Source organism: Lampris incognitus, chromosome 15, assembly GCF_029633865.1.
Source record: "Lampris incognitus isolate fLamInc1 chromosome 15, fLamInc1.hap2, whole genome shotgun sequence".
Lineage (NCBI taxonomy): Eukaryota > Metazoa > Chordata > Actinopteri > Lampriformes > Lampridae > Lampris > Lampris incognitus.
The window spans coordinates 35,288,694-35,315,505 of NC_079225.1; the positions used below are offsets into that span (position 1 = coordinate 35,288,694).

General features: G+C 42.6%; 1 protein-coding gene across 2 annotated transcripts; it reads right to left on the reverse strand.

The window, feature by feature from the left end:
• Positions 1 to 1,543: 1,543 nt before the first annotated feature.
• Positions 1,544 to 25,091, reverse strand: hsf2 (heat shock transcription factor 2). 2 transcript variants are annotated; one of them, XM_056294721.1, is made up of 12 exons: positions 24,900 to 25,091; positions 24,052 to 24,160; positions 20,549 to 20,676; positions 18,704 to 18,828; positions 13,683 to 13,758; positions 13,460 to 13,521; positions 12,547 to 12,625; positions 10,626 to 10,759; positions 9,589 to 9,873; positions 8,590 to 8,692; positions 4,898 to 4,964; positions 1,544 to 2,474 (listed from the first exon to the last, which is right to left on the reverse strand). In XM_056294721.1, the coding sequence occupies exons 1-12, from the start codon at positions 24,990 to 24,992 to the stop codon at positions 2,164 to 2,166; spliced, it is 1,572 nt and encodes a 523-aa protein (XP_056150696.1). In that variant the 5' UTR covers positions 24,993 to 25,091; the 3' UTR covers positions 1,544 to 2,163. The 2 variants fall into 2 exon arrangements, with proteins under 2 accessions (XP_056150696.1, XP_056150698.1); XM_056294723.1 differs by lacking the exons at positions 24,052 to 24,160; positions 24,900 to 25,091 and adding an exon at positions 22,564 to 22,702.
• Positions 25,092 to 26,812: the final 1,721 nt, after the last annotated feature.

The following is a 26,812-nucleotide window of genomic DNA, read 5'->3' on the forward strand; positions in this document are numbered from 1 at the left end:
GATATTTTCTCTTTTTCGGACCATTCTCTGTAAACCCTAGAGATGGTTGTGCGTGAAAATCCCAGTAGATCAGCAGTTTCTGAAATACTCAGACCAGCCCGTCTGGCACCAACAACCATGCCACGTTCAAAGTCACTTAAATCACCTCTCTTCCCCATTCAGATGCTCGGTTTGAACTGCAGCAGATCGTCTTGACCATGTCTACATGCCTAAATGCATTGAGTTGCTGCCATGTGATTGGCTGATTAGAAATTTGCGTTAACGAGCAGTTGGACAGGTGTGCCTAATAAAGTGGCCGGTGAGTGTAAGGTCCCACTGTTGACAGTGCATGTCAGAGCAGAAACCAAGCCATGAAGTCAAAGGAATTGTCTGTGGACCTCCGAGACAGGATTGTATCGAGGCACAGATCTGGGGAAGGGTACTAAAAAATTTCTACAGCTTTTAAGATCCCGAAGAGCACAGTGGTCTCCATCATTCGTAAATGGAAGAAGTTTGGATCCACCGGGACTCTTCCTAGAGCTGGCCGCCCAGCCAAACTGAGCAATCGGGGGAGAAGGGCCTTGGTCAGGGAGGTGACCAAGAACCCGATGGTCACTCTGACAGAGCTCCAGCGTTCCTCTGTGGAGATGGGAGAACCTTCCAGAAGGACAACCATCTCTGCAGCACTCCACCAATCAGGCCTTTATGGTAGAGTGGCCAGATGGAAGCCTCTGCTCAGTAAAAGGCACATGACAGCCCGCTTGGAGTTTGCCAGAAAGCACCTAAAGGACTCTCAGACCATGAGAAACAAGATTCTCTGGTCTGAAGAAACCAAGATTGAACTCTTTGGCCTGAATGCCGTCACGTCTGGAGGAAACCAGGCACCTCTCATCACCTTTCTAATACCATCCCTACAGTGAAGCATGGTGGTGGCAGCATCATGCTGTGGGGAATGTTTTTCAGCGGCAGGAACTGGGGGACTAGTCAGGATCGAGGGAAAGATGAATGGAGCAAAGTACAGAGAGATCCTTGATGAAAACCTGCTCCAGAGCGCTCAGGACCTCAGGCTGGGGCGAAGGTTTATCTTTCAACACGACAATGACCCTAAGTACACAGCCAAGACAACGAAGGAGTGGCTTCAGGACAAGTCTGTGAATGTCCTTGGAGTGGCCCAGACTGGAACCCCATTGAACATCTCTGGAAAGACCTGAAAATAGCTGTGCAGCGACGCTCCCCATCTAACCTTACAGAGCTCGAGAGGATCTGCAGAGAAGAATGGGAGAAATACCCCAAATATAGGTGTGCCAAGCTTGTAGCTTCATACCCAAGAAGACTTGAGGCTGTAATCACCGCCAAGGGTGCCTCAACCAAGTACTGAGTAAAGGGTGTGAATACTTATGTACATGCAATATTTCAGTTTTTTATTTTTTAATAAATTTGCAAAAATTTCTACAAAACCTTTTTCGCTTTGTCATTATGGGGTATTGTATGTAGATTGATGAGAAAAAAAAAGGAATTTAATCCATTTTGTAATAAGGCTGTAACATAACAAAATGTGGGGGAAGTGAAGGGGTGTGAATACTTTCCAGATGCACTGTATGTATAAAAAGATAAACAAAAATCACAATAAATAGATTTCACGAGTATATACAAAGGTTCAGTTGAGAATCAAGGGAAGTTGCCTTATCAAGATGCTGCTCTAAGCCCAATTCTGATGCACCCCTTGTTGATAGTGAATGCATGTATTTGCTGATCCTAGATCAGTGTCGGTTCACAACTTTATCCAAAGTGACCCTTTTCTGTGTCTTAAACCTCCTCTTTGACAGTGTGCTTCCTCAGAAGAAATGCAGAAATAAAGGAATGGAAAAGCCACATGGAAGAAATTCTATGGCCTGTGCTTAAACCAGCCTATTGCTTTTTACAACAATCAATGAATGTGTGCTTCTACAGAACACACACCTCAGGCAAAAGGAGCGATGAATAATGAGGACATGTCTCTCTCTCTTCAGTGTGGGATTGGGAACATCAGTCAAATCCTAGCAGGTGTCTGTAACTGGCAAGGTTGTCTACCTGCTCTTGCTGCCCCTTCTGATGGTGAACAAACAATATTACTTTGAAACTATATAACTTCAGAACTGCTGGGTTGGCATGAGAAACAACAGCACCCTCCCCCCCACTTCTACCTCATTCAATTGCATCCACGCTGCACCCGTCAGGCGCAAGTTCACAGAGGTAGAAGAGTGTCTCCTCACTGGCCTCTGCCTCTGTGAGGGGCTCTAGTCTGATCAGGGAGCTCCGGGAGGGTCCCTGTGACTCCAGGGAGCTCTCCAGCAGGTCTACGGGAGGCTCTGCTCCTAATAACGAGGTGGAGGTTGAAGTGGGTGGAGGGTTGGTGTGGGCTAAAGTGGTGCTGCTTAAATCCAGCTCAGTGGTTGGGGTGCAACCGTCAAGAAAGGCCAGCAGAGGGCAGGAGGTGTACTGGATCAACTGCTTATCTGGAGAGATGACAAGGACACAGAATAGGAAATAAAATGAAGATTGGTAGAATACAGTTTGAATAGTTCGTTTTTTTTTCTTCCGGTTTTGAGGAGGAAAGACTTGGAATAATTTCTGGTTGGTAGTAGGCCTATCGTAATTATTGCCCAATCAACTGATAGCAACTGTTTGAGCTGACGGTGATCATTCAAGTCTTTAGATTCCAGTTACATGTTTCCATCCAAATTTCCAGGTCATTGTTCTAAATATTGCAACAAATACAAGTGTGAATTAGGCGTGTTTCCATCAGTTGGGTTGAGGCAACAAAAAAAAAAGAAGAAGAAAAAAGGTCAACCTCACAAGGTTTCAGTCCATCCAGCTTTTCAAATACAATACAAAAGTCCTACATACAAATACATGGAAACAGGCTGTTTCTCCTTTGCTTATATTAAAGAGGCCATATCAGGCTCATTCCAGCTCTACATTTTTATTCTGGAGCTCTGCTAGAGTAGCTTTGCGTGATTCACAGTTAAAAAAAAATAATCCATATTTATATTATACTGGCCCTGTACGCAGCCCCTCAGTTTATCCTCTGTCTGAAACAAGCCGTTATAGCTGTCTCTTTAAGCCCCCCTCCCTAAAAGCCCGCTGCTTTCTTCTGATTGGCCAACTTCCGGAAGCCTGCGAAACGTAGCACTCAAGTCAGTGTGAGCACCGCCTCATCCTCTTGGGTGTTGAGGTGTGAAGGGTGGCCTAAACTAGCCGCTAGGCAGGGATTATGAAAATGTGTTACATAGTGACATAGATAAGTAACAGAAGAAAGCGCTGGACTATAAAAGAGGTGTTTCAGGCAGTGGTTTCTGTCGGAGAGAAGAACTCCCTTTGACGTGGACTTTGGGCTTTGTAACTCTGCAGACGTTTGACATGCTCCTCCCAGCTATATAACACACTAAAGGGGGAAAACCCAAATCACATGATATGGCCTCTATAAAATCAAGCATCCTTCTACATTCTATATTATTAACTGTCTTGAACCACTTTTACATTCAAATAAACAGAGTTACAAAATTGTTAATTGTGATCCTTTTTAAACTAAACTGTCAACTAAAATGACATGTCTTCTCCTTTCTCTTTTTCTGTGTGTGAATGGTGTCATGTGAGTCTCCCTTGTGTGTATGTGCAGTCGGTCCTCCTCCCAGGTCTCCGTGGTGATGGTGGTCGCCACTTGGACGCTGCCTGCCATTCCCCTTATGACATTTTCTTTTTATAAATCCACCACACACACACACATATATATATATACACACACACACACACACTATATATATATATATATATATACACACACACACACTATATATATATATACATACACACACTATATATATATATACATACACACTATATACATACACACTATATACATACACACACTATATACATACACACACTATATATATATATATATATATATATATATATATATATATATATATATATATATATATATATATATATATAATTTTTTTTACACGATGATGCTGGTCGCGTGGCTCAGGTCCTGGACTGCTCTGATGGCATCTGGACACTGCTTGGCATCCTGCGCATCATATTCTTCATAAATCTTATAAGTCCATTATAATTTTGTTATCCTCTTTCAATGTTGTATTGTGTAAATTGTGTACACACAACATCCATTGCACGTTGTCCGTGTTGAGAGAGATATCCCTCCTCTGTTGCTCTCCCTGAGGTTTCTTCCTATTTTTTTCTCCCAGTTAAAGGTTTTTTTTGGGGGGAGTTGTCCCTTATCCGATGAGAGGGTCTAAGGACAGGATGTTGTGTTGCTGTTAAGCCCACTGAGGCATATTTGCAATTTGTGATATTGGGCTATGCAAATAAAATTGATCTGATTTAAAATGTCACGATTTTGACAGTCCTGGTTGGTAGCAGGAGTCAATAGGAACTCTAAGATAAGCGTTGACCAACATGCACCGATTTCTGGGCAGCAGAAAAGAGTGCTTTCCAAAATAACTGACGTTTATCATCACACAAGTTGCGATCCCTGTTGCCAGACGGTATACACCAGTGGCTTATAGTAAATACTTGATACTTTTAGTATCAAGCTCAATCGGGATCTCAACCGGGTTCACAGGTTTAGACTGAGGTATTTCTGCCTTAACGCCATTGTGTTTGACATCAATAAGTGAAAAACCAGAAAAGATCAGGACAGTTTTAATCGAGAGATTGGATGCAATGTGTCACAGGTTAACATTAGGTTTCTTATGTTGTCATTTTTTGTCAGATTCTCAGTTTACTTTTCCTTTTCTGGAGATTTTTTTTTGTTCCCTTGACTTATCCCTGGTGGATTTTTCTTCCCATCATACCTTCTGGTCAGTCATGCCTAAGATGAGTGTGGTTGTGTATCTGAATAGAGTGCACTCACCTGTGTTGTCTTCCGCTGCCTTGCCTCTGTTCAGCTGTGCTGTGTTTTCTTTGGATGCCATGCTCTCCTTGAATATAACACAATGACTAACATTAGGTCAGACAAATTCAAAATAAATGTAATTTTAATCCAGTACAGTTACTGAGAAAAAAATGTAATTAAATCAGTTACTAATCAAAATGTGGCGATTACAAAGGGGTTACATCAGAATATATTCTTTTCGGTAAAAAGCTTAAATGTAGATGATAACATTCATTCTGTTGCTTTGCATCTTTTCGCCATGCAGGAATACCTTCTTTTGGCACATTTTTGGACAACATGGGTCAGCAAAGCTGTTGGAACAAATGGAGTGCAACACCATCAAGGGTAGGATGGAGCTGTCTCTACATCTAGACAGGCTCCATTCACTGGGCAGTGTGCACTCAAGTTCTGAGCATTGTTTATGACTAATTCTTTGTTTGAATTTGCACCACCTCTCATCTGCCAATTAAATCAATGTGCATAGCTCTAGGCAAACCAAGTCTACCATGCCAGCGACCAGCTGACCACATCAAGGTGGGCGGCCATGTCGTTGGACAAGAACGCCTTTCAGTGCTGGAAATTCAACAATATTTTCCTTGTGAAATAAGAAAAGGGACCTAACATTACTGTATAGTGTAAAGCTTGGTTAGCAGCGGTGAAAAGGCTGTCGACATAAAAATGCTCGATGCCAAACCTGACGAAACATCTAAGGCTGAACTCGAATATCTGCATAATCGGATATTCGTTGGTTGGTATTTGGTTTAAATTTTGGGATTCGGATATTCGCTTTTTGTTGTTGCTGTTTTTTTTGTTTTGTTTTTTTTGCTAAATGTAGGCTACCAATAAAGGCAAAATTACAAAATACATCTGTCATCCCATTCTTGTACTATATTTATACTTTTAATTGCACTGCCCCCCCCCTTTTTCTCCCCAATTGTACTTGGCCAATTACCCCACTCTTCCAAGCCATCCCAGTTGCTGCTCCATCCCCTCTGCTGATCCGGGGATGGCTGCAGACTACCACATGCCTCCTCTGATACATGTGGAGTCACCAGCCGCTTCTTTCACCTGACAGTGAGGAGTTTCACCAGGGGGACATAGCGCGTGGGAGGATCACGCTATTCCCCCCGGTTCCCCCCCCCCCCCCGAACAGGCGCCCTGACCAAACAGAGGAGGCGCAAGTGCAGCGACCAGGACATACACCCACATCCGGCTTCCCACCTGCAGACACAGCCAATTGTGTCTGTAGGGATGCCTGACCAAGCCGGGGGTAACACGGGGATTCAAACCAGCGATCCCCGTGTTGGTAGGCAATGGACTAGAACAAATTCAGTCTAAAATGAAGGCCTTGCCTTCATTTCAGCATTGAGAGAAGAGGAAGCAAAAGAATGGGTGAAAGAAGAAGCTGAACATCCATCCATTCATTATCCAAACCACTTATCCTTCTCTCAGGTTCGCGGGGATGCTGGAGCCTATCAATCAATGAATCAATCAAGTTGCATTTTTTATAGCGCTTCCCAGCAGTCATTGGGCAGCAGGTGGGGAATCACCCTGGACAGGCCACCAGGCCATGACATGGCAGAAACAGTGGAAAAGACTGGTGAAGCGGAGGATCCAGCAAAAAAAAAAAAAAGTCCAGACCCATCCCCTTCCAATTCTTTTCGACAATTTGTATGCTAATCCTCTTGGAGCAGCTCAACACAAAGTTGAAGCCCAGTCCAGCTTTGAAACTGAGCTGGAATGATACCTGAAAGAGCCACTGGCTGAGAGAAGTACCCGGCCTTTGGAGGGGTGGAAGAGAAATGAAGAGAGACTTCAAAGACTTGCTGCACTGGCCAGAAAATAACTCTGTCCATCACCCTCCACCCTCCCAAGTGAACAAGTGTTCAGCGAGGTGGGATCCTACAAGACAAGCAGAGGGGCCACCTTTCTAGAGAGAATGCAGACAAGCCGTTTCCTCTATTTTAATATCAGGCGTCTCAACTGGAATTACTGACTGAGGGGGAAAAAAAACATAGCTCACAAAAATAAAAATAGTTCCCAGCCTCTGAGTCATTTTACATGCTAGATTTTTTTTTTAGTTATTTGATGTTCAGTTCAAGATTTACATATTTTTAGGTATTTATTACTTTGACTTTGATGTTCAGTGATCCAGATGTATTTATTTAGGTATTTATTACTTTGCCTTAGATGTTCAGTTCAGTTATACAGTTATAATAATGTTAAAGATTGTTCATTTCCGACAGTGTGGATTTTTGTTTTTGCGGGGGGTTATTTCGGCTGATTAACCTGGCTATCAGCTTTTCCCTGCTCCAAACTGCTGTTATCATATCATCCTTTAAAAATCCACTATCAGTCGACCTACAACTTCAATGCATCTCTGTAAAAGAAACCATCTGCAAAATAACACATCCACAGGAGTTGTATATAAAATGTGTTCCCCCATTTATTTCTGTTTAAAAAAAATGGACAGCCATACATTCCCACATACATTCCATCCAAACTAAGAAATTTCATCATCATTATCATCAGGCTGAGTACCCTTGGATGGCTCTGACCCTCTCACGCCACCCGTCTCTATCCTGCATAGCAGCTGGAAGATCCTCAGATGGACATCCTGTGTTGTCGACATGTTGATTGTTGTAATTTCTTGCAGGCCTTCTCACACACGTCTTTCCATGTTTGGGTGACCAAAGCAGAGTGTCGCCTGCAAGTTCTTCCTTGCTCCTCCAGCAATGACCACCAAATCAAACCCTTTGTTCTCGGATACTGATGGCGGGTATATTGCCATAGAGATGCTTCTTTGTAGGGTGCTTCTTCAAGGATACATTTGGTGCAGCACGCAGCATTCTGGTGAAAGCCCCATCAAATTTGGATTCAAACTGTTTAGTGAGGGTCCAAGGAGATGATCCATTCGTGAGAACGGAACAGAAGAAATTTAAGTGGCTGTAAAAGGAAACATCTGCATGTAGGGCCTGCCGTTGTGATCCAATTCAGACCACAACATCTTTTGTAGGGCCATCAAATTTCTTAAAACATGAAAATAGATGGGTGATTTCATTTTTTCCCCCAGGAAAAGCAATACTTTGCCTACAATTCCCATGGATGTGTTATTTACATTTAACCGTTTGTAGATAAACATACATATTGTACCTTTAACACAGTAAACTGAGTATGAGACAAAGAGGACTGACACAGCTTAAGCCCTGTTTGGGACACTGGTTCACTGGAACATATCATCTGTGGCTGTTAGTTGTTGACATTTCAAGCCTCTGGGGAATCAACAAATCTTTTAATCAAAATGCCTGTTCCAAAGTTAAGACTCACTTGAGATGAGCAGACACTGCAATCATGTAAAGTCAATGTCAACTACAAAACTGAAGGTAGGAGGGAGGGGAAATCATTTGAGGAGATAAAATGGAAAGAGAAGCATCCAGAAAATGAGTGAAATGAAGAAAGTAATGAATCAGTGGTTTTTCCAACTGGGCATTTCAGTGATATGACAAATCTATCTCGAAAACTTTAGGTGGGTCACTAGCTGCTTTTGCTTGTTTCAAATAAAACTCACGGAAAGGCCGTATTTATCTTAACCTAATTTGGCTTCGACTGTGTAGATTACACCCATTTTTGTTTATTTTGGTAAGATTAAGTGTGCAGCGATGCTGTGTTACCTCTTCGACTTCTGCGTCAATGTTGAACTGTTTCCCATAAAGCATGGCCTGGAAATCCTCCAAACTACAGTCAATGCTGTCAAGATAGTCCATCAGCTCCATCCTGGGGAAACACAAAGATAACCTTAGGACCGCTGTCACGCAGGAAAAAACAAAACAAACAAACAAAAAAAAAAAAAAAAAAACAAAAAAAAAACACAACCTCGCCCCTAGTTTTATCACTAACCAGCCATTGCTGAGCTGGGCAACCACTGTTGGTATGAGGTTGAACTCCTCATTGACAATCCTGACAAGATCCCCCGCTGTCAGGCACACAGAATCAAAGAAAGGAGAACTATTCATTATCAAAATGACGCAGCTATGGAACGATAATTTCAACTATTCCTTATTCTTTTATGCAGAATAAAAAAATAAGGACATAAAAATGATGCAAACTGAAATCCAATATGTTTTTCAAATGTTATGAGATTTTGAAATAATAATAACAAAAAAAAAACATTTTCTTTCCATTCCTCACTAGCCCCCCTTTGTGCTTAATAAAGAGGTACTTTACATTTTTGACCCAAAAACATGTTAGTATTTCTCAGATGGTAAAACTGACTGCCATGATGATAAATTCACCAAAACAACAAAACCCCCTCACACAGCCACTTTGAGGGACAAAATCTACACTTTTCCTTTCTTTCAGCGTAAAATTTACATCAGGCTAATAAAGTAAGAGCCAAAATAGAATGGTAACACGCCGGTGCTAGACAATTAACCTCTATGGATGGGACTCGGGGAATCTAGGGTATGGCGTTCTATTACAGCATCGCCACCTTCAGACATCCCACTTTCATCTTGCCCTCCAAACTTTTGTTCACCTTTTTCAAAATGTGGGTAGGTAGAGAGGTTCAAAATAATAAAAAAAAAAAAAAATCAAGGTCAGATTAACTCCCCAAACCAGTGTTTCCTTGCGTAATATCATTCAGCACATTGACAACTGAACATCCCACTTACTTTCCCAGCAAGTTGATGTTCTGAGAGATGGCCCCGTTCTCATTCAGTATCGACTCCATCAGTTTCATAGGATCCTCCAGACTCAGTCCTGAAGGTTTGTTCAGCTGCAGGGCACTATTGGTGGGAAGGCTACCATCTGAACAACTGCTCCTCTGGCTCTCCTCCAGTTCTGTTAATTCGCCGGGGTCTGTTTGTTTCATGTCGTCTGTGCAGGTGGTGCTAACCTCAGTCTCAGCTGGTAGAACCGAGCAATTGTCTAATTCTACTTCCACAATCTCTACATCACTGAGAGGGGAAAAATAATAAAGAGAAAAGTGCAAAGTAAATGAATGTAGGGAATACAAGTTCTGCATGAATACATTAAGTCAGTATAGAACAGCTATACATTTTGATAATTCAAATAAAACAGAATGAATTTGTTAGGTTCCAGTTAAACTTGTTATGGTGGTACAATTTTCTACAGCGGCATGGTTACCCTTTGATATGGTTTATAGCCAGTTTTTAATAACTTTTGGCACTAGTGCGGGTTGTTGTCCTTGTTATGGTGTACCCTAAATCCTCCGTCACCACGTTACATAATGACCTTCAAAGTTCCAAGGCACCTCTGCTTGTGGGAGACTGTAATCAAGTGCAAGTTACATTTTAATTTGATACCGGCAAGCACCATCAAAGGATGGGTCAGTGACACCTATACACTGTTGCTGATTTAAAGCCAGCTTATTAGGTGTGTTATTGCGTTCCTTCATTCATTCAATCTAGTCGCCAAATATCCCGGCATGGAGCGCTTTTATTTTGAAACCGTAAAATACCTGCACTGATGGTGTCGTTTTAATATTGTTGGCATCGCCCCAATATCGTATGCAACCAGATAGACCACCCACTGTAACAAGCCTCGTCCCAACTTGTTTAAAGTGCGGTTTATGGCAGGCACTGAAAAATCTCTAATAATGTGGTCTTACCGAGATGGACACATGACACAACCGTGACGCTGATGCAACCGAGTGACAAAGCAGTTAACGGGATTACTGGTGTCTCACCTTTGGTCCAGGACTCTGGAGGGGCTCTCTGTGAGCTCAGCAGCCATCTCGGCATCCTCATCCGTCACGTCACAGATGACAACGTCATCCGACAGCTCCGAGCCCTTCACACTGTTCAGGCTGTTGACAGATGACTAGGGGAGAAATGGATAAATACAAGTGTGTAGTTACATGATAGAAACATTTCCCTTATAAACCAGGAAAAAAAAAAAAAACCTGAAGAAAAAAAAAAAACATGGAAGAAAAGATCTGTCACCTTGTCCTACTGAGACAAGACCACACACAGTAGAAAGGATGGCCACTCTTACAACCTGAGCTCCGTTCATGGGAGAAACTCTTCTTTAGCACGAGTCAACTTGCCTGCCTCAGCATCATTAGAAGAGAGACAACTCCAGACGTGTGTTTGTTAGACAGATAAACAAGACTAATCAGGACAGGCCTGTAATACAGGGGTGGACAAAATAACAGAAACATATCACTTGAAAAGAGTGTAGGTTGACATAACAATCACAATTACTAAGGCAACTATACACGCAAGTTTTATTAATTGAAAACTAACAAGTGTTGATTATTAGACTATTAAATCTGATACATACTACTGACTTGCATTCAACTGACAGCATCCCAAAAGAGCTAAATAGTTGGTGTCCATATTGCAAGTGCACAGACAATAAAAAATAAAAACTGCAAAAATTATCAATGACAAGGAGGGTGGTCCTGAAAATCAACAACCTGTTGTTAAACACAAACTATTGAAGACACCGAGAGAAGAGGCCCAGTGATTGCCAAAGCAAGGCTCACTGACAGAAAAAGAGGGCGAGACAGACAGGAAAAGCTGCTTAAAACCACATAACTAAGACCTAAAGAAAAGCAGTACACACCTCCGAAACAGTCTCAACAAAAACTGCCATATTTGCATCCCTGAGACCCTGAGTAAGGATAAGCAGTTTGGATAATGAATGAATGGAATGAATGATTTTTTTTTTTGGTTTTTATTTTGAGATACTTTATTAATCCCTGTGGGGAAATTACACTTACACTTCCTCCTCCGATTTATGTGGAGTTGCCAGCCGCTTTTCACCTGACAGTGAGGAGTTTTGCCAGGGGGATGTAGGAGGATCACGCTATTCCCCCCAGTTCCCCCTCCCCCCTGAACAGGCGCCCCGGCCAACCAGAGGAGCCGCTAGTGCAGCGACCACAACACATACCCACATCCGGCTTCCTACCTGCAGACACGACCAATTGTGTCTGTAGGGACGCCCGACCAAGCCGGAGGTAACACGGGGATTCGATCCGGCGATCCCCGTGTTGGTAGGCAATGGAATAGACCGCCACGCCACCCGGACGCCCATGTTTTACCTTTTTCAGCTGTCTTTATGTATTTATTTATTTACATTCTTTGTGTATATCATTCTGACTACATCTTTCAAAAACTATGCTTAATGTTACATACTATGACTATGTACAGTTAGTATTACTCTTCCCTTTTTCATTGTTTCCAGCTGTGCACTTTATTTTTGTACGTTGCAATGTTTTTTATTAACATATTGTTTAAAAAAAACATTCTAGTGAAGTTTCATGGACAACAGAATGAGGTAAAAGGCTTCTCGAAATACCACATTGAAACACTGTTGAGCTTGTATGCAAAGTTGTGAAGCACAGAGTGCACAGCAGATTTCTACCTCCTTCATCCCTCGAAGACCTGGAGGCTTTCCTCACGAGAGAACAGTCCAATACCCCACTAAAACAAAGTCCAGAATTTGTATAACCATAATCCAAGGAGGACTGAGGCTGCTCTGAGGGACATGGGTGACCTTAATCCTTACGAGGTGATCAAATATTCATACTGTTGGGTGTTTCTATGGTTCTGCCCACCTTCTCTCCATATTTACTGTGGACGGTAACAGAGACATGTACTGACCTGTTCCACACGCACTTGGTCATCAAAAAGCTGGTGAATATACTTGGACTTCTTTCCATTGCTGTTCATGAGGATTGGCCTGGTGAAAATAGAGAAAGGTGAGAAACAGAGCATGAATAATTTAACTTGAGATCCGGATTTCCATTGTTACTCACTGGACAACCATTCTGCTGTCCACTATTTTCATATACCATTAGTTGGCATCATTGAGATTTCACACACTCAATGTTTATTTAAAGCATGACCCTTTTCTATATTTTTATTTTATTGAAGTTATGTTACCCATCTGCTGCATTATTGTCATGCATTACATATATTTTTACAATCCTTTTTTTTAAATTTCATTATTGAGAGCAACTATATTTGAGGAGTTAATTGCACTAGCTGCATTGTGGCACCTGTTATGAATGAGAGAAAAAAAATCTAATTCACAAATATCCAGATGAGATCATACACAATTTTGTCGTTGGTGATTTTAATGGTTACTTTCAGATAAGACTTCCCTGGAAAAAAATGACGGTAGTCCAAAGCTTTTCAGGCCTTGAGTGTAGCAGCCAAATAGAGGACTGCATGTAGTGGTAGCAGCAGAGTTTGAAGAGAAAGTGAAGATGTGTCTACCAAGCAGATATAGCAGAACGAGCTCATACAAGACGATTATTAACAGATACTATAATATCAATAGCTAACACCCAAGTTCAACCATGATTTTCCTTTGTTTGGCAACTGGAAAGGGTGCTGATGTAACGGCACTGGCAACTGTTTTGATTTCTACAAGGATTTTGGAATCTGGATTGCTCAAACACCACCGAAACTACCACATAGTATCACATGTTGCTAAGTTTAACAGAAACAATCTGTAACTTAAAAATTTGAAACATAAAGACAACACATTTATCCATATATCACACCTTACCTTTTACGTTTTAAATTCAGAATGCGGTTGTTCTGTACCAATGTGACAATGAAATGTATCAGCTGAAAAAACAAAGAATGGCTAGAGTCAGCATAATATGTTGTAACCGTACATTTCCATGCAGATGTCAATGCAGATGTCAATGCTTCTGCATGCTGAAAACAGATACACAATCTGTCAGACAAATATTTAAGGTGGCCGATGCTACATGGTAAAAACGTGCCTTCTTGATGAGTTGTTGCTGGTGGACGTGCTTCTGTCTTAGATCTGAGATTTCCCTCCATAGTGCTTCATTCTCCCTGGAAAAACAAAGCACAGAAGCAAATTACACCGATCAGCCAAAACATTAAAACCACCTGCCTAATATTGTGTAGGTCCCCTTCATGCCACCAAAACAGCTCTGAACCGTCAAGGCATGGACTCCACAAGACCTCTGAAGGTGTCCTCTGGTATCTGGCACCAAGACGTTAGCAGCAGATCCTTTATGTCCTGTAAGTTGCAAGATGGAGCCTCCATGGATCAGACTTGATTTTCTAGCACATCTCACAGATGCTCGATGGCATTGAGCTCTGAGGAATTTGGAGGCCAAGGCAACCCCTTGAACTCTTTGTCATGTTCCTCAAACCATTTCTGAACAATTTTTGCAGTGTGGAAGGGTACATTATCCTGCTGAAAGAGGCCACTGCCATCAGGGAATACCGTTGCTATGAAGAGATGTACTTGGTCTGTAACGATGTTTAGGTAGGTGGCATGTGTCAAAGTAACATCCACATGAATGCCAGGACCCACGGTTTCCCAGCAGAATATTGGCCAGAGAATCACACTGCCTTCACTGGCTTGCCTTCTTCAATAGTGCACCCTGGCACCATCTCTTCCCCAGGTAAACAGCGCACACACCCGGCTGTCCACATGATGTAAAAGAAAACATGATACATCAGACCAGGCCACCTTCTTCCACTGCTCCATGGTCCAGTTCTGACGCTCACATACCAATCGTAGGTGCTTTTGATGGTGGACAGGTATCATCATGGGCACTCTGACCGGTCTGCAGCTATGCAGCCCCATACACACCAAGCTGTGATGCACTGTGTTCTGATACCCATCTATCATAACTGGCATTACCCTTTTCAGGAATTTGAGCTACAGTATCTTTTTTTATGCATGCTCAATAATCCAGGAAAGAAAATCACAGAAAGTCGCATCAGTTCATCCGGACCCAACATTTACTGAGAGAAATGTTTCATCACTCATCTAATGCCCCTTTTCCACTACATGGTACTGGCTCCACTCGACTCGACGAGTGTCGTTTTCCATTACCGTAACAGTACCCCCTCAGTGTAGCTGGTCTGCACTGATTTTGGTACCTGCTCCAGTTTTTGTGGAACCTCGACAAAGGTGGTACCAGAAAAGTGGTAACAGTTACCAAAATGCCGGTACTTTCCAGTAATGGAAAACGAAAAAGTTGAGTTGAGTTGAGCCGGTACCGTGTAGTGGAAAAGGGGCATTAGTGACCTCTTCTGTCTCAAATGACTGCAGGTATCCCCACCCTTATAAACAATACACTGGCGTAACGACCAAAAACTACGATTGGTTTCATATGCAAATTGCTGTGACCATTAACTAGAGTAACAATGGCAAAATGTAATATTCACAGAGGATTGTGGAATCAAAAGGTTGAATCGGTTCACTTGGATACTGTGGCAGGATGAGGAACCGCCACAATACAACGTTCATTGACAGATACATTTCATCACTCATCTAAGGCTTTCGGTCATTATGCGGTCATTATTGTTTATAAGGGAGGGGATACCTGCAGTCAGTTTAGACTGAAGAGGTCACTTGGATGAGTGATGAAACGTATCTATCAATAAATGTTGTATTCAGATGAACTGATTCAACCTTCTTTGATTTTACCTGAATGCATAAAGACAGGACTGGGGAATGGTTGCAATCAGAACATGTAAGATGACGACAGATGTACTCTTAAGTCCCCCCCCAGTTCAATGATGGTCGTTTCCTCTTCACATAGATGACCTCTTTGACTCCCTGTTCAAACCAGCGTTCCTCCCTATCAAGGATGTGCACATCCTCATCCTTGAAGGAGTGGCCACTGGCCTATAAATGGGTGTAGACACCCTACAGGTGTTGTTATGCCATTGTATTGTTTATAAGGGTGGAGATGCCTGCAGTCAGTTGAGACTGAAGAGGTCCTTTAGATGAGTGATGAAACGCTTCTGTCAATAAACAGTGTCCCGATGAACTGATTCAACTTTCTGTGATTGATCTCCAGTGGGATCGGACCAGATTGGCTAGTCTTTGCTCCCCACATGCATCAATGAGCCTTGGGTGCCCATGACCCTGTCGCCGGTTCACCCGTTGTCCTTCCTTGGATCAATTTGGTAGGTACTGACCAACTGCATACCAGGAACACCCCACAAGACCTGCCATTTTGGAGATGCTCTGGCCCAGTCGTCTAGCCCAGCGTTTCTCAAACCTCTCCTGGAGGACCACTTGTCCTGCATGTTTTAGATCTCTCCCTGCTCCAACACAGCTGATTCAAATGATCAACTCGTTATGCGCTCCCGAAGCTGCCTAATAACAAAACTGATCATTTAAATCAGCTGTGTTGGAGCAGGGAGAGATCTAAAATATGCAGGACAAGTGGTCCTCCAGGAGAGGTTTGAGAAACGCTGGTCTAGCCATCACATTTTGGCCCTTGTCAAAGTCACTCAGATCCTTACGCTTGCCAATTTTTCCTGCTTCCAACACATCAACTTTCAGAACTGACTGATACCAAATATATCCCACCCCTTGACAGGTGGCATTATAACGAGATAATGTTATTCACTTACCTGTCAGTAGTTTTAATATTTTGGCTGATCAGTATATACTGTATTGAACATTCAATTTAAGATAAAATTTAAGGCCTGGGGCGTCTGGGTAGCATGGCGGTCTATCCCGTTGATTACCAACATGGGGATCGCCATTCAAATCCACGTGTTACTGCTGGCTTGGTCAGGCTACATACACAATTGGCCGTGTCTGTGGGCGGGGAGCCGGATGTGGGTATGTGTCCTTATCGCTGCACTAGCGCCTCCTCTGGTCAGTTGGGGGTGCTTGTTCGGGGGGGTGGGGACTGGGGGGAATAGCGTGATCCTCCCACGCGCTACGTGCCCCTGGTGAAACTCTTCACTGTCAAGTGAAAAGAAGCAGCTGGTGACTCCACATGTATCGGAGGAAGCATGTGGTAGTCTGCAGCCCTCCCCGGATTGGCAGAGGGGCTGGAGCAGTGACTGGGACGGCTCAAAAGAGTGGGGTAATTGGCCAGACACAATTGGGGGAAAAAATCTCCCCCTCCCCCCAAAAAGGGGATAATTTAAGGCTTTTAGACTTTTCAACAGCTGCTGTCACGACAACCAGACGCATCTGGCTGAAAGCCAAGAAACCAAGAAAACAGCATGATTACTGCAGTCCAACAGTACCTCCAGCTCAGACAGGCTTAATGGTGGTTTAGTCCAATCAGGTTGCAGCTCATTTGTAAACAGCCTCCTCCAGCCAATTGAGAACTATTTCATCTACCCCCAGGTTGATCCTGCCTACATTAGTTAACCCTTTACTGGTTGTATTTGAGACCTTTTTGACAAGAATTGACCATTGTTATTGGGTGAAAAAATATGATATATATCCCGCGATTATCGACTACTTTTTGGGAGTAGTTGATGACTACTAAAATGAAGCAGTCATGAATGCCATGATCACAGAATCCTGCCTATATCTCTACTTTCCCATCAAATAAAGGCTAAAAATGCCAAAAATATATATCTAGAAATTAGGATGAAAGCGCTGTTCAATCCTGATGATTTTTGATTAGTTTACGCTGCTGCGTTAAGATGAATTCCAGCTTTCCTTTCATAAGGTTAAATGCAGCGCTTGGCGATCACACACCAAACCGGTTAGCTTAAAGTGCCATTATATTTTTAGTATGAACTAGATATGCCCAAGAATCATCATCATCATCATCATCACATTTATATAGGGACTGTCCAATGTTTGACGTTTGTGTAATCATGTTGATCAACCTTTCAAATTTAAAAAGAAAGTCAATATTGCTACTGACAAGGTTTTCTTTGAAGAGCTGACGGCACACAGACAACATTCAAGACTTATCCTTGAACATGTGAACACACTGATCTTCATAAACAAAATTGCGCAGGCTAACCTTTTTCCATTACCCTTGTGACTTTATGGAGCCTATGTTTTATTTGGACTCACGGTTTCTATTCAAGCCTGTGTTAGCACACTTATGGTCAGTAGTACATGTGTCACGACAATAGGCAAATTAGTTTTCTGAAGCAAAGCAGTTAAATGTGAGTGTTGGAGCCAAATTTATGATTTTGATAATTTGATGTATCATGTAAAAAAAAAAAAAAAAAAAAAAAAAAAAACCCCGAAATATTGGAATTCAGATTTGACCAGAAATGTAAAGCGCTTTGAGTGGCTGTTGCAGCTAGAAAAGGCTATATAAAATGCAGCTTGATTGACTGATTGATTGACTCACAGACTCATTGGGTTGTGGTTAATTGCTGTTGTGAAGTATAGGCTGGACACTCCCCGTTTGACAGCCACTTTGACAATTAGCTGATTGAGGCTGACACTCCCTTTGACAATCAGCCAGCTGATTAAGGTGGTAGCTAATTGTAGGTGGTATCAGCTGGCATATAAGGGCAGAGCTGGCAGTTAAGTGGTGCTCTTTTGGTTTTGTAGCCACATGGTTTTTTGACTGCTGAAATACAGTATATTTTCCCTTTTTCTTGATGTCTGCCCCTCAGTCAGGCTCCATCATCTGGTAAGAGCAATTCACGCGTTTGTGGAAAGGGAAAAAACATGGCTCAATGGTGTCTGAATAAATATGGCAAAAAGAAATCGTGGACCCTGAGTGTTAAAGTGCGTTGACCAAGGCGCAAACCACAAGAACCAGAAGGGAGCAATGATGTTGATTGAAAGTTGCACTTTTACCGAGCTTCACAGGTCAGAACCCTCAAAAGTTAGCCTCAGTTCAGTCCTCGACTATTTGTTCTTTAATTTGAGCAAATGAGAGGACTGCCCTTTTAAGACCATTTTGTTTGATTTTGTGCCAATGTTTTGGTGTAAATTTTTAATACACCTTTGTTTTTCTAACATTTCTTTAGGAAGCCCCTTGTTCTTGAGGGAGCTGGAATAAACAAAATGAGGTTTTATGTCTACCTTTTAAGTGTGGCCAGTCTGGCATCCACAGTCTCCTGCTTGCCATGGATGTTCTGGACAGTAGCTAGGATCTTGGTCAAATCCTCCTGTCTGATCTTACTGTCCTCAGGACGAGCGTTTGAAACCTGCAAGGTGCAAAAGAAACAGTATCTCATTAGTACACCTGTTCATAATAACACTTTGCAGTTGAGGGTCATGATGAAAAGTAATAACTGAGCTGCTGATTAACAGTCTATTTGACCTTTTGCAAAGTCCAATCCCCCTTAATGTTGTTACACCCATCAAGCTTTTCAGACCCATCTAGGAAATAGCAGAAAACACCAAACCACTAAGGAAGAAATTAGAGCACTCCCTGAGAAAATAAGTGACGTATTTTGGAGTAATTCATCTTCAATATCATCCCATGCAAGGCAGAAGGGGTGACAGTATGCGGTGAAGTGATACATTCGAAGATCAAAATTAACACCGACTTGCCTGGACTCCGGGCTGCCAGGTGCGACTGTAATTGAGCGAAAAGCTTACTGGTCACAATCAAAGAATGAGAAACCCCCCTTCAATTAATTCTGAAACACACCCAAAATAACATTGTGGACGAATCATCTTCTTGTAGGGCAAGTTAAATATTTTACATTACAGTAATTTAGCCGACGCTTTTATCCAAAGCGACTTACAATAAGTGCATTTAACGCAGGAAATCACGAGAACTACTAGTCATCAGAGGTCATAAGGGCATCTAAATAAGCATCTAAGAGCAAAACCAGTGTTAAAGTAAAAGTGCAATAAAGAGATTTTTTTTTTTAAATGAGTGAATACAATAAGTGCTAAGAACAAGTAACAGGGTAGTAGTTCTTGAAGAGGTGAGTTTTCAACCTGTGCCGAAAGACGGGCAGTGACTCCGCTGCCCTGACATCAGTGAGGAGTTCATTCCACCGCTGCTGTCATCAGTGAGGAGTTCATTCCACCACTGTGGGGCCAGGACAGAAAAGAGCCGTGACCGGATCGATCGGCAGCAGGGGCCTCTGAGCGATGGGGCAACCAAGTGTCCCGAGGCAGCAGAGCGAGGTGGTCGGGCGGGGGTGTAGGGCTTGACCATGGCCTGGAGATGGGAAGGAGCTGTTCCTTTCACTGCCCTGTAGGCTAGCACCAGAGTCTTAAAATGTATGCGAGCAGCTACTAGGAGCCAGTGTAGGGACATGAGAAGGGGAGTTGTGTGGGAGACCTTTGGGCGGTTGAACACCAGACGAGCTGCAGCTTTCTGAACAAGCTCCAGGGGTCTGATGCCGGATGCCGGAGCCAGCTATTACTGGAATCTTTTTCATAATCCATTGTCAACATATTATAGTGTTGACTTTGGCCAGGGTACATCGCGGTGTTCTTTTATCCAGGCTATTCCCGGCGTTCTGTATGGGCTCCCAGGTGTTCGGAGTTGGTCGAGGACTTACTGCGGGACCGAGGGAACCGCCCCGGATTTTTTTGACCACCGAGACCGGGATTTTTGAAAAAATAAGGCAGATGAGAGGCTGCAATGAGTAGAGGTAAAATCCCGTACATAACTAAACTGGTGTATTTAGAAAGTGGGTTTGCAAGGAAACGCTTCAACTCGACTTGGTGGTCTGAAAAGGGGGCTTATCAACCATTCTAGGCTTTGAAATCTAGGAAAATTCCAGGATTTTTCATCTGAAAGAGACCATATTTGCTTTTTATACGTCTGTGCTTGAACTCACCAGGCCCTTTAAACTGAAGCACAAAAACACAGAGGCACAATCTCTTGTCCTCCTGGAAAGCTGGAGTGACATTTATCAGGCACACAAACTTCTGATGACTGAGACAAATCTGGATTCTGACCTTTCTCTTTATGTGTTCCAGCAAGTCATCCTGTCCGTGTTTGAAGTAGGGGTGTTGGAACTCCACCGGTCCATCTCTCTCTTGCTTAACAATACCCGTGTCAATGTGCATCACTTTACGGAACCCATCTGCAAAAACACACACACATACACATAATATTTCAACAGGGGTACAAATAATCACACAAAACAACAAGACATTAAGATACTCTCAAATACATTCATGTGTTCACACCCGACTGTGCCAAAAAAAATAATGCATCTCCACCCACTAGCCAGCTCAGGAACACTCTTGTTAGATGCTAAACCTAGAGTATAATCCGTACACTTGATCTGAGATGCAAGCATGGGGTTACCACAGCGGATTTTTGCCCTCCATAGCTTTCTGTCTGACGCATCCCTCTCCCGCAGTCCAACCCTCATGTCCTCCTCTATCTGGTCTCCGTCTTTTCCTTGATCGTCTTCTTTTCCTTTTGCTGGGTATTTTCAGACCCAATACCTTCTTTCCTATATAGTCTATGCCCCCTCTCTGTACATGTCCAAACCATCTCAGTCTGGTCTCAACTTCTCATCCATTCCTCTGATCGTGAACGAAGCTCTCACTTCTTCATTTCTCTTCTGATCTTTTTTAGTCACTCCCAAAGACCAACGCAGCATGTTTATCTCTGCTACCTGTAATGCAGACTCTAGCCTCTCTGTTGTTGTCACTGCTTCCATACCACAGAACATGGCAGGCCTAACTAGGCATTCTTTTGTCACCAAGTACTCCAGCTACCATTCTCCATGAATTTCACCCAAATTGTGTCCTTTTCTCGACTTCCTTCTTACCACTGCCTTCTGTCTATTGTCGATCCTAAGTACTTGATTTGTTAACTTCTGAAGCATTTTCTCCTCCCAAGGCCAACCCTGGACTTTCTACTTGCTTATTTATACACATATACTTAGTCTTTGTTCTGCTGATCTTTAGTCCTCTAATCTCTAGCGCTTCTCTCCAATCTTCAAGATCTCGCTCCAACTTTTCCATTGCTAGCACAATGTCATCAGCAAACATCATGCTCAATGGTGGCTCTTTCTTAAGATGTTCTGTGAGGCTGTCCATCAGTATCACAAACAGGAAAGGGCTCAATGCCGATCCTTGATGCAGTCCTATCTTTAACTCAAACTCGCTTGTCACTAAGATGAGTGATGAAACATTTCTCTATATAAACGTTGTGTCCAGATGAATTGATTCAACTTTCTTTGATATTCTTACCCGGAATATTGAGCATGCTTAAAGACATCTAGTCTTTTATACAGGTCCTCGTATGCTCTTGTCTTTGCTATCGCTACCGCTCTCCTAGTTTCTTTCTTAGCTCATTCTCATTTCTGTCCAGCTTCATTTTGGTCAACTTTTTCTTCTTTATGCAGTGCTGCACTTCTTCTCCCCACCACCAACTTCCCTGTCACTTCTTTTTACCCACTTGAGATTTTCCTAGCACTCACCTGCCTGCTTCCCTTAGTCCTTCTGCTGTTCTATCCCAATCCAGTGGCCAATGTGTCTCCCAAAAGCTCTCTTACCTTCATCCTAAAGCTTTCTCTACAAGGTTAGTCTTTCAGCTTCCACCATTGGATCTTGTTTCATGCTGCTGGACTTTGTACTTTTCTGAGTTTGCTCTTGTCTTTAATTCAGCATATCAGTGATCTATGTTGTTTTGTTACACACTTAATTGGTATTACTTTGCAATTCACAGCTTACCTCAAGCGCCACTTTCTGCATAAAATGTAGTTTATCTGAATAGTTCTGCCTTCATTCTTGTAGGTTGCTGTCTGATTTTTCCTCTTTTTGAAATATGTATTAACTATATCTATTATATATATATATATATATAATACAATTAATCATATATATTGTTATATAATCCAGGGAGTCAAATAAATTCTTTGAGACAGCACAAGCCTGTTTCGTGCCATAAGCAATCGTCAGCTGTCAAATCAGCTCTGTCTTATCAGACTTGAACCTAGTTTTTTGGTACTTACTTGCATTGTTGTCTCCTGGTTAGATCCTTGCTTGTGTTGTATTAACTCTCAGATGTACGTAGCTTTGGATAAAAGCGTCTGCTAAATGAAATTGTAACATTGTAATATATATCATTCCTTGTAGCAAAATCAACCATCGACTCCCCACCTGCATTTCTCATTCCAAACCTGAATTTTCCCATAACAACCTCATCACCACCATTTCCTTCTCCCACGTGTCCATTCAAGTCTGATCCAATAAAAACTCTTCATCCGCTGGCACACCTGCCATTATATTGTCCAGTTGTCTCCAGATATTAACCCTTTATTCCTCATCACAACCTACCTGTGGTACATATAAACTTATATTTGCCAGATGTCCATACAAATCCAACCTCATCTAAACCAACCTATCTGACTCCCTTTTGGGAATTAGAATCCGAACACCTTTTGGAGTTAGGGGTCAAGTATAGGAGTAGTACCTTTCCTAGATGGCCTTTCGTGGTGTCCTAGACTGGTCTCCATACACCCCAGCATCATGTGAAGCGCAAAATATAGCCTCTCCATGATGAATGACCGTCCGTGCGTGCTGAAAAACCACAATCTCCTCACGGTAATTCTGTTAATGTTGTCAGGAGACAACAGAGCAAAACACGGCGGATCTAGAGGAGTAAACCTTGATAATAAATCCTGCTATTCCTATGGGTAGCAGTAGTCCAAGGTGGATTGATGGATAGACTGATGTTATGGACCAGGGGACATCGTGGCTTTGCATAAGATCAATGCACCTTGACAATGGAAAGGCACAAAATCTCCAGTTAGCGGAGAACCATACAACTGCATGTCGAGTAGCGCCTCATGCTTTAAACAAACATGCACAACCGAAACCCTATGGGGGCGTCCTGACGGACGACCGAGGTGAGGTGATTCCCTTTTTACTTATATGACTTTCTGTTGTAGCTCTCTGGCTAGGATTATTCCCACACTATTCTGTTTACTGTCTGTCCCATCTCTTGCCTTGCTTCCTCTCCACTTTGTCTCCTGAACACACATCACTTGTATTATTCTACTGTTCATCATGTCTGCTATTTCTCTCCCTCTGCTTGTCATTGTCCCAACATTAAAAGTGTGGCCATTCTAAAGTCTTTCTTCTTCAGTTGTCTCTTCTCTCTTTTCTGTCTTGCTTGTACCCCTCCTCTCCTCCGTCTTTTCCTACGTTCCTCAACAGGCACAGTTTCCATTAGTATCCTGTGAGGGCACAACACCAATGGCGGTTGTTGTTAACCCGGGCCTTGACCGCTCTGCTATGTCATTCCTGCTCTTATCAGTACGCATAATGATTTGGCAGAATTTGACATCGGAGGCCCTTCCCAACACAGCCACTAACCCTATGGATGGAGGCACAGGTAAAGCGCTGGATACCATCTCAGTATTCATGGACTTAGGCCCATGCCTGTCACCTAGGGGGAGTAACAGACAGAAAAATGGCCGACTGCAATATGTACATACACATATTAAGCTGCCTGATGAAGCTGGCCATGTTATTGTGTTTGAAGAACTTGGGGAGGATCTCCTTTGCAAAGCGCTGCTCATCCAGCACCAGGAAACTGTTGCCCTCCTGGAAACCAATCAGCATAAAAAAGGTACATTTCAGGTAAGGTATGGTGAATTACAACTACTGTGTTAATTTTAATACACCCAGTATCTGAGCACACAACAGTAGACATTCCACAACTGCATTAAATCTCAAAAAAGTGTCTAGATCCTCTGACGAGGTAATTGTAACCCATTAACTGTAACTCTGTCAGTTCTTAATAGTTTATAATCAGTCTTTAATCCAATCAAGTATTCATGAAAACCAGTTGTTATAAAGAGAGCTGAAACTAATGTACATAAGGACAGTGATATGTTCCTCCTTGTTTTTGACCGGGTTGGAGAGCTGAAAAGGCACTTGGCACATTACATTGCTATGATTGACGTTTTCATTTGTCTGACCACATATAACATCGTAAATGATTTCCTTTTACACATTTAGTTACAACGGTTACCGATGATAAAATACCTGACGGTTATTTTTAAGGGGATAAACTGCTAGCCAACAAACGGGTAACTAAACGATGAGCTTTACAAAGGCTAACTACCCAATGCTTAGCTTTAGCTAACGCCTGCTAATAGGCACTGCGTGTAACGGGTAGCATGCATATCTGATTAAGTGGCAACGCCGATGGCTAATTGCTATTTTTACCCCCGTGTTGTGCGTTAACGTGCTCATACTGCTAACTTCAAGCTAAACATCCAGGCTAGTTGGTGGTTTTACGTTCGCTTTTCTCACTGACGTACAGTCTTTCCTGCATTACCTGACTCCAGCAAATAAATTCATTCGTATCCGCATCCTCGACGAGTGTCCAGAGCTTCGTAAGAAACGCGGGGACGTTTGAGTTGTGTTTCATTTTGAAAATTCGGTTACCAAAAAAAAAAAACCACTCCAATTCAGATGCGTAATGTTCGCAGTGTTTTTAATGGGTGAAAAACAAGCGCTCTGCTCCTAAGGAAAGACGCGTTACAACTTCCTGTTTCAGAAATCCGCCAGCGGATTGGTCCGCTATCGCCTACGTCACATCCCTCACGTGTAGTTCGATGCGAGCAAAACGAGCGTGGAAAAACACAAAGCAAAGAAAACCTTTACTGTAGGCTATTAATAAAACTATGCGTACGTTTGAGTCCTATATACCTCTATGTTCAATATTATGTTCACATGTGCTTCGTATTTACGTAAGTCGTCTTTTGCTTTCGTTTACATTGTTTCTATTGGCTTAATAAAAGCGTATATTTTTTCTAATATTGGGATATTTTCAGTAAAACAGTGACATTTTGATATTTCCTTATAATAATGTTGCAGAGTGTAGCAAAGCGTTTCAGGGGGGAAATAAAAAAGAAAAGAAAAGAAGATGATTATAAGTTGAAATTCCGGGCGCAAAACGCTTACACTAAAGAGGAACGGGTCACCTATATTCTCAAGAACTGCTCTACTACTACTACTTTCTCCTGCTCCCGTTAGGGGTCGCCACAGCGGATCATCAGTTTTCATTTCTTCCTGGCCTCTGCATCTTCCTCTGTCACAGCAGCCACCTGCATGTCCTCCCTCACCACATCCATAAACCTCCTCTTTGGCCTTCCTCTTTTCCTCTTCCCTGGCAGCTCCATATTCAGCATCCTTCTCCCAATATACCCAGCATCTCTCCTCCACACATGTCCAAACCATCTCAGTCTTGCCTCTCTTGCTTCGTCTCCAAACCGTCCAACCTGAGCTGTCCCTCTAATCGTTCCTAATCCTGTCCTTCTTCGTCACTCCCAATGCAAAGCTTATCATCTTCAACTCTGCCACCTCCAGCTCCACCTCCTGTCTTTTCATCAGTGCCACTGTCTCCAAACCATATAACATAGCTGGTCTCACAACCATTTTGTAAACCTTCTCTTTTAGTCTTGTCGGTGCCCTTCTGTTACAAATCACTCCTGACACTCTTCTCCACCCTGCCTGCACTTTCTTCTTCACCTCTCTTCTGCACTCCCCGTTACTTTGGACAGTTGACCCCAAGTATTTAAATTTATATGCCTTCGTCACCTCTACTCCTTGCATCCTCACCATTCCACTGTCCTCCCCCTCATTCACGCATATGTATTCGGTCTTGCTCCTACTGACTTTCATTCCTCTTCTCTCCATTGCATACCTCAACCTCTCCACTAGTAACGTGCAGTGAGGTCCATGGCTGGGTAGGCAGTGAACTATATTTCTTTGTGCCAGAGAGAGGCACAAGCACACTCTGCCTAAGCAGCCTGAATTCATAAATACTAGCTTTGGGAGCAAGCCATCCCGAATAGGGCATGCCTTTTTTTGATAAAACAACAAGTTTTACATAATTTTTTATTATAATTTTTCACAACAATCTTAACAAATTAAAGTTAAATAAATAAATATTTTTGGGTAACTGACATATTGCTTTTTTTTCTTATTAGCCTGGGTGAGCCACTGCCTTCCCTGACTGCACATCACTGTTCTCCAGGTTCTCCTCAACATGCACCCTACTCTCACTACAGATCACAATGTCCTCCACAAACATCATAGTCCACGGAGACTCCTGCCTGATCTCGTCCGTCAACCTGTCCATCACCATTGCAAACAAGAAAGGGCTCAGAGCCGATCCTTGATGTAATCCCACCTCCACCTTGAACCCATCTGTCACTCCAACCGCACACCTCACCCCTGTAACAC